At 61.7% G+C, this 5,876-nt stretch overlaps 1 protein-coding gene and 1 long non-coding RNA gene across 2 annotated transcripts in view; one reads left to right on the forward strand and one right to left on the reverse strand.

Annotated features, from left to right (window-relative positions):
- Positions 1 to 3,464: 3,464 nt before the first annotated feature.
- TEAD3 (TEA domain transcription factor 3) overlaps positions 3,465 to 5,876 on the forward strand; it is a 15,446-nt gene continuing 13,034 nt past the window's right edge. Inside the window, 1 exon segment of the mRNA XM_017727195.1 lies at positions 3,465 to 3,595. Coding sequence (XP_017582684.1) covers positions 3,480 to 3,595 — 116 coding nt within the window. The 5' untranslated portion in view covers positions 3,465 to 3,479.
- LOC108444924 overlaps positions 4,364 to 5,876 on the reverse strand; it is a 12,669-nt gene continuing 11,156 nt past the window's right edge. Inside the window, exon 3 of the long non-coding RNA XR_001859642.1 lies at positions 4,364 to 4,374. This is a non-coding gene — a long non-coding RNA (uncharacterized LOC108444924). The remainder of the gene's footprint in view (positions 4,375 to 5,876) is intronic.

Genomic DNA, 5,876 nt, shown 5'->3' on the forward strand with positions numbered 1-5,876 from the left:
TCGCCGCCCGCCCTTCCCCCAGAGGCAGCCAGCTCCTGCCTCCCCCCCGCCGGCTTAGGCAATTCGGGTTTAGGAAGAAGCACACCCGCACGCAGGCATGCGAGCTCCCGACCCAACCGAGCGTCGGGTTTTTATTAGCAGGAAGATCCGGGCGCTTCACAGTCCGGGAGAGAAGGTCTGGTCTAAGACCCTGGTTTTCCCTGCCCGGCTTTGTGCCCGCGCGCTTGGCAGATGAGTTGGGCAGGGTTCTGCTTTCGTGCTTGCCAGCACCTGTGCCCAACAGTGGCATAAGTTCGGGCTCCAGTTCTTGCATGGGGTGGCTGCTGTGTCCCCTCGCAGCCTTGCCTGGGTGGCACTGCAGAGTTGTCAGGGTCCAGCTGTGGTGTTTGGACATCAGTGTGCTGGGCAGGGGTCTAACACACTCTGCTGGGCGCTCTTGGGCCGTGCTCCTTGCTGGAGCTCCTTCTTTTACCAAGAATACTGCCTTCATGTATTTTTAGCAGTTTTCCTCCCCAAGGATTCCAGAGCAATTTTTCAATCTGCAGGAGCTGGAGTCGCTGTGCCCGTCTCCAGCTCTCGGCTTGGGCAGTGGTGAGAGATGCTGGGAGAAGGCGCTGAGCTGCCGTGGACTCCCAGCACGCTCCTGGCATGCACAAGGATTTGCTCGCTGGGACTGTCTGGGGTGGTGGCAGTAAAATCAAAATATCCCTTTCTGGGAATAAGTCACTGATGGGGTTTGTGCAGGGCAGCCTGTATCTGCTCTCGCAGCTCCTGCAGGACCTCAGCCAGGCACTGCTTTGAGCTTCTGAGCTCCTTGCAGGAGGGCAGGGAAGCGTGTCCCCTCACAGGGGTGACAGTGGCCAGGTGACAGTGCTGTGTCACATTCTGTGCCAGACCCTGGCAGCCAGGGACATCTCTGTGTCTTGGCTGGGGTGGTAATGCCTGACAGCCGCCCTGCCCGGTGTCTCAGGAGCCGATCCCCCCCGGTCAGTTCTCACACACCTCATCCCATGGGGTTTCTCGGGTTGGGAGCTGTGAATGTGGCAGTCAGTGCTAACCCTGGGCTCCAGCGGGTGCCACAGCGCAGGCAGTGGGTACAGCTGCTGCCTGGCCAGGCTTGGGTTTCACAGGGGCGGAGGCGGCTGGGGGCAGGTGTGAAATTCATTGCAGCCTTCCTCCTTCTTCTCCTCCTCCTCCTTGCCTGGTAGAGTCCCCTGGCAGATGTTTTCCCTGGCCCTGCTGCAATGGCACAAAATGGGGTCAGCAGCACCTGGAGCTCTTCTGCAGAGGCATTTCTCCTCCCAGGAGCAGGACAGAGGGCTGGTGGGGTCCCTGGGATGCCTGGCTGGCCCCAGTGGTAGGACGCTGTCCCACTGCAGGCACAGAACTGCCTGGCCCAGGCTTCCCGGTGTTCCCCTAACACCAGGGACCCTTGGCTTCCCCTTAGGACAAGCTGGGAGTCCCTGAGGACTCAAGACTCGTTGGCCACTCCAAGCTCATCTACAGGGGATGTTCAGGGGGAGACATCCTGGGATGGATGTATTTTGGCGAATTCAGCGGTCCCCAGTGGGTGCTGTGCCCAGCACTGGCTGTGCCATGGGCCACCAGCACTGGGGGTGTCACGGGACGGCATGGGGGTGGCCCATCCCCAGCAGGCAACTCCAACCCTGTTGTTTCCATCCAGCTCGTTTCATAACACAGAGAGCAATTAATGCTCTAAAAGCTTTCTATTTATGCGCTGCTGGGTGAAACGCCCCGTCCTGGCTGGGCAGGGCAGCGTAATTGGGCCAGGGAGGCACGCTGGGTTACAGTGTCCGTCTGTCCTCTGCCCTCGGGTCCTGAGCCTGAAGACTCGAGCAAAACCGGCTCAGGTCCTCCAGAAGCTGAAACCCAGCTCTGCCACCCTGCCAGGACTGGGGGGAGAGGAGGGGATGGAGGGGTTGGTTTGGATGCCCGTGATTCTGCCGTTAGGAGGGAGCTGTGCCCTGGGTTTGCCTCATCCTCTTCCTCCTCTCTGCCCAAATATTTTGGGAGCAAATCGCTCGCATTTTCTCTTTGTTCATCCACAGCCCTCTGGGATGAGGGGTCTGAGCATCCCTCAACCTCGCACCACTGGGCGAGGACCAGCCACATCTCTGCCAGGTAGAGGCTCAGGGCTTTGCTGGGAGCTAGGGGATCCATTGGCTGTGGGGGTCCAGCTGGAGCTGGGGGGCATGGAGAGCCTGGGCAGCCCTGGCAGTTCTTCAGCCCCTGGTGGGATGCTGCCACGTGGCTTCCTGCGGTTTCCTCGCTCCGATTGCTTCCTGAGCTGCCCGCCAAGCCGGAAGGGACAGGAAGTGATAGAGGGGAGGAAATTAGTTGGGCTGTCTCACGGGGAGCTGGCCTGGTGCACTGGGGGCTCTGCCACCACCTGGGTCCCCAGATTGTGCCAGGGGACCCTTTGGAGAAGATGTGGCCAGTCAGGAGGTGCAAACCTGGGTGGGAGAGAACAGGATGGCCACCCTTCCCTCCACGAGCCAGGGAATCCCTCACTGCAGCCTGAGAGCTGTTTGGAAGAGGAGCGCAATGTAAACAAACCTCCTTTCACCGCCCTCCTGCCGCGCCGCGTCCTGCTCGGCCCTTCCACCCGCCTCGGTGAGCTCTGGTTGTCCCTGGGACAGCCATGTGCCAAACAGGATGGTGTTTCCCTGCGGGAATGAGGCACGGTGTTCTTAAAGGGTCCCTGGGCAAGATGCCAGGGATGTGGGGCTCCTGTGAAGAGCTGCAGGGTCATCCTTGGCAGAGCCAAGAGCATCCCGCTCTGTGCACTGCAGCGGACAGACAGGGCAACATCTTCTCCGGTGTGTTGTGGTCTTGCTGGTGTCCCCCAGGAGCTCCACAGCTTTTGGGTTTCCTTCGAGGGGCTCTGCAGAGCTGGTGGCTGTGTGACCGTGTGGGCAGCATTCCTCCCAGCCGTGTCACCAGGTGGGGAGAGGCAGGAGCAGCAACACAGCCCCCAGCCAGCACTCCCCTGCCTGAAACAAGGGGCGCATTAACGAAAGCCTCTGCCTGCCTGCAAATCACTGCCTGCATCAGGGCCCCAGCTGATACAGATTTATTGGCTCTCCCTGAGCCCCAATGTGCCAGGACACGCAGGAGCTGGGGTGCCCTAGAGCCTTGGCTTTGGGGTCTCACAGAGCAGTCCCTGGCAGGGGCTGCATGCTCAGTGCTAGGGAGGATGGGGACTCGTGTTCCCCTCGCCTCCGGAGCGTGGGTGCCATCAGTCTGGTGATGGGGAGGGGGTGATAGCAGCCTCATGTTCCCCCACAGGGCTGGCGCGGGCGGCACTGAGCCGGTGCGAGGCTGAGCTGCTCTGTGCTGGTCCTGCCCAGGCTTGTCATGAACTTTTATCCTTTTGCTGTGGGGTCTGCGTGCAGGGGGGAGGGAGAAGGGCTGGATTGCCCTGGGCCCCCTGCATGGGGAGGCAGGATGGAGCCAGGATGCAGCTGGACCCCTCTCCCTGTCTTTGCAGGGTTCTTTGCCTCCGCAGTGTCCCCAGCACCTTTGCAGAGTCTTTTTGTCCCACTGTCCCACTCCATGGGCTGCTCTGCCCCAGGTAAGAAGGGGTCCTTGGGGCTGCTCTGCCCCACACCTTGTCCCTCTGGGCAGTGCCAGCTGGGGACATGCTGTGCTGCCATCTCCCTTGTGAAGCGAGTGCTGGTGACCATGCCCTCCAGTCCAGGTGGTTTGAGGAGATGCTGTGACAACAGCCACCACCCCCGTCCCAGTTTGGGCGAGACACAAGGGGCAGTGCAAGGGCTGCTGGGGCTGTGCCTCATGGAACACCAGACGGGATGATGCTTTTGGGGCTGACCATGCTGGGAAGGAGGAATATGCTGTCTCCCAGCTCGGCAGCATGGGACAAGGATGAGGACTGGGTGCGCAGGGGCATTGTGGGGGTGACAGGCACCTCTGCCCATGTCATGGTGTCCCTGTACTCCCAGCCCCAAGTGCTCTCCCCTGTGCCACCCTGCATGTCCCTGACCCGATCCCTATCACAGCTGGTTGTGCTGGATCCAGCAGCACCTTGCTCCTGGCTTTTGACACTCGCAGGATGCCCACGGTGCTTCTCTGACTGCAGATGCTGCCTCCAAAGTATTTCCTTCCCTCACCTGCCACAAAACACCCATCTCTCAGGCATCCTTTCTTCTTTGCAGCCCCCTTTGCTTTTGCAGGGTTTAAAGAGGTTTCTCATTGCTCTAGCAGGGTCCCCAGCCCCAGGCAGCTCTCCCAACAGCTCTCCCCTGCTGCCTGCTCAAGCCCCAGGTTTCCCTCACATCCCCCGCACGTGGTGCTGGGGCCGAGCTCTGGGAGCCGTGGGAACACCGTCCCGGTCTCCTGGGCAGCCTTGACCTCGCAGGGAGATAAGAAGGGCTGCCCTGGAGCCATCCTGCCCTGCCTGCTGTGGGCACCGCGTCCACTGGGGGACCTCACAAGTGTGCAGCCCCCTCCATTACCCTATAAAGCTGTGGGCTGGAGTGCGTCCCCGCCACAAATTCAAGGGGCGAGTGAGCTGGATGTGGGGACACCCTCCTGGCGTGGGTGTCAGTGATCATCCCTGCTCATGGATGGTGAGCATCATCACAGTGGGCAAGCATCCCCTGGGGATGTGGGTCAGTGGTCCTGGGATCCCCAAACCCTGCAGAGATGTACTGTGGGAGGGGTGGTCTTCCTGCCCTGGTCCCTGGGGAGCAGCTGGGAGGCAGGAGCCAGTGACGTTTTCTGGCAGGTCCGGTCCCCTTCCCTGCCCTGAGCAGGTCTGGCCACGGTCTCCGCAGGCCGTCCAGCCGTGCCGGTTCCCTAATTGCTGCTCTTGTTGGTGTTTTGTAAGGGCAGGGTGGAGCGGCACTCGGCCGTGCCTTGCGTCAGCGCGGTGCTTGCTCCCTCCCTCCAGGAAATCCAATGTCTTCGCCTGGCCAAAAGCAGGTTCGGTGGAGCAGGAGGAGGAGGAGAAGGAGGAGGAGGAGAAGAAGGAGGAGCTGCTTCCTCGCACCTTGGCCGGGGCCCCAGCATCACCCTCCCTCCTCTCCCAGCTTCCCTGAAAAGGCTGGGCTGGGATTTCCCTGCTGGAGGGGGAGTGGGGTGGGAGGGGGCTGGGGACTTCCAAGGGAGGGGGATACATGTGCTGCAGGCACGGTGTGGGGTCAGCCGTCACTCTGCCTGTGCAGGCAGTGCCTGGCACAGGGACCCAGGGCACTGGGCACGCTGCCTGCAGTGGTGCAGCCAGCCCCGTGGTTTTGCTCTCAGCCCTATAGCTTTCCCCTTGGCCCCCAAAACATCAGCTGAGGAGGGCAGGGGGTCTGGTGAGTCCCTGTAAAGTCATCCTCCGGCACCAGCTCTTGGGGCTTTCCCCTGCTAGGGTGAGCTGATGACAGCCCTGTGGTGCTGTGGGGCCCCGGGATGCTGCTGGGTCCTGGGCTGGCACAGGCTGCAGGGTCGCTGACCACTGAGGTATTTCGAGACTGGGGGCTCCTGAGTGCCACAGTGCTGAGGGGCCTGGGGCTGCCACGGGGCTGCTGTGGGGTCTGAAACCATTGAAGTTTTTGAGTGCTGCTGGGTCTTGGGCTGCTGCAGAAGCTGAGGAGTCTCAAGTTCCCCCATGTCTGGGGGTCCTGGTCTGCCAGGGGGTCTTGGGCTGCTGTGAAGTAGCCAGGGTTCAGTACCAAGGCAGTTGCACCCCCAGTGTAGGTGCCCCACTGGGACAGAGCCCTGATGCGCTTGCTGGGCTGCAGGGGGGAGTGAGGGTCCCCCTGGGCCTGTCCCCATATGCCACCCTCGCCGTCCCTGTGCAGTGCCTGGTCCCGGTGTTCCTCTGCCCTGCCATCCCCAAAGCCCTG

This window comes from Corvus brachyrhynchos, unplaced genomic scaffold, assembly GCF_000691975.1.
Source record: "Corvus brachyrhynchos isolate BGI_N302 unplaced genomic scaffold, ASM69197v1 scaffold72, whole genome shotgun sequence".
Taxonomy (NCBI): domain Eukaryota; kingdom Metazoa; phylum Chordata; class Aves; order Passeriformes; family Corvidae; genus Corvus; species Corvus brachyrhynchos.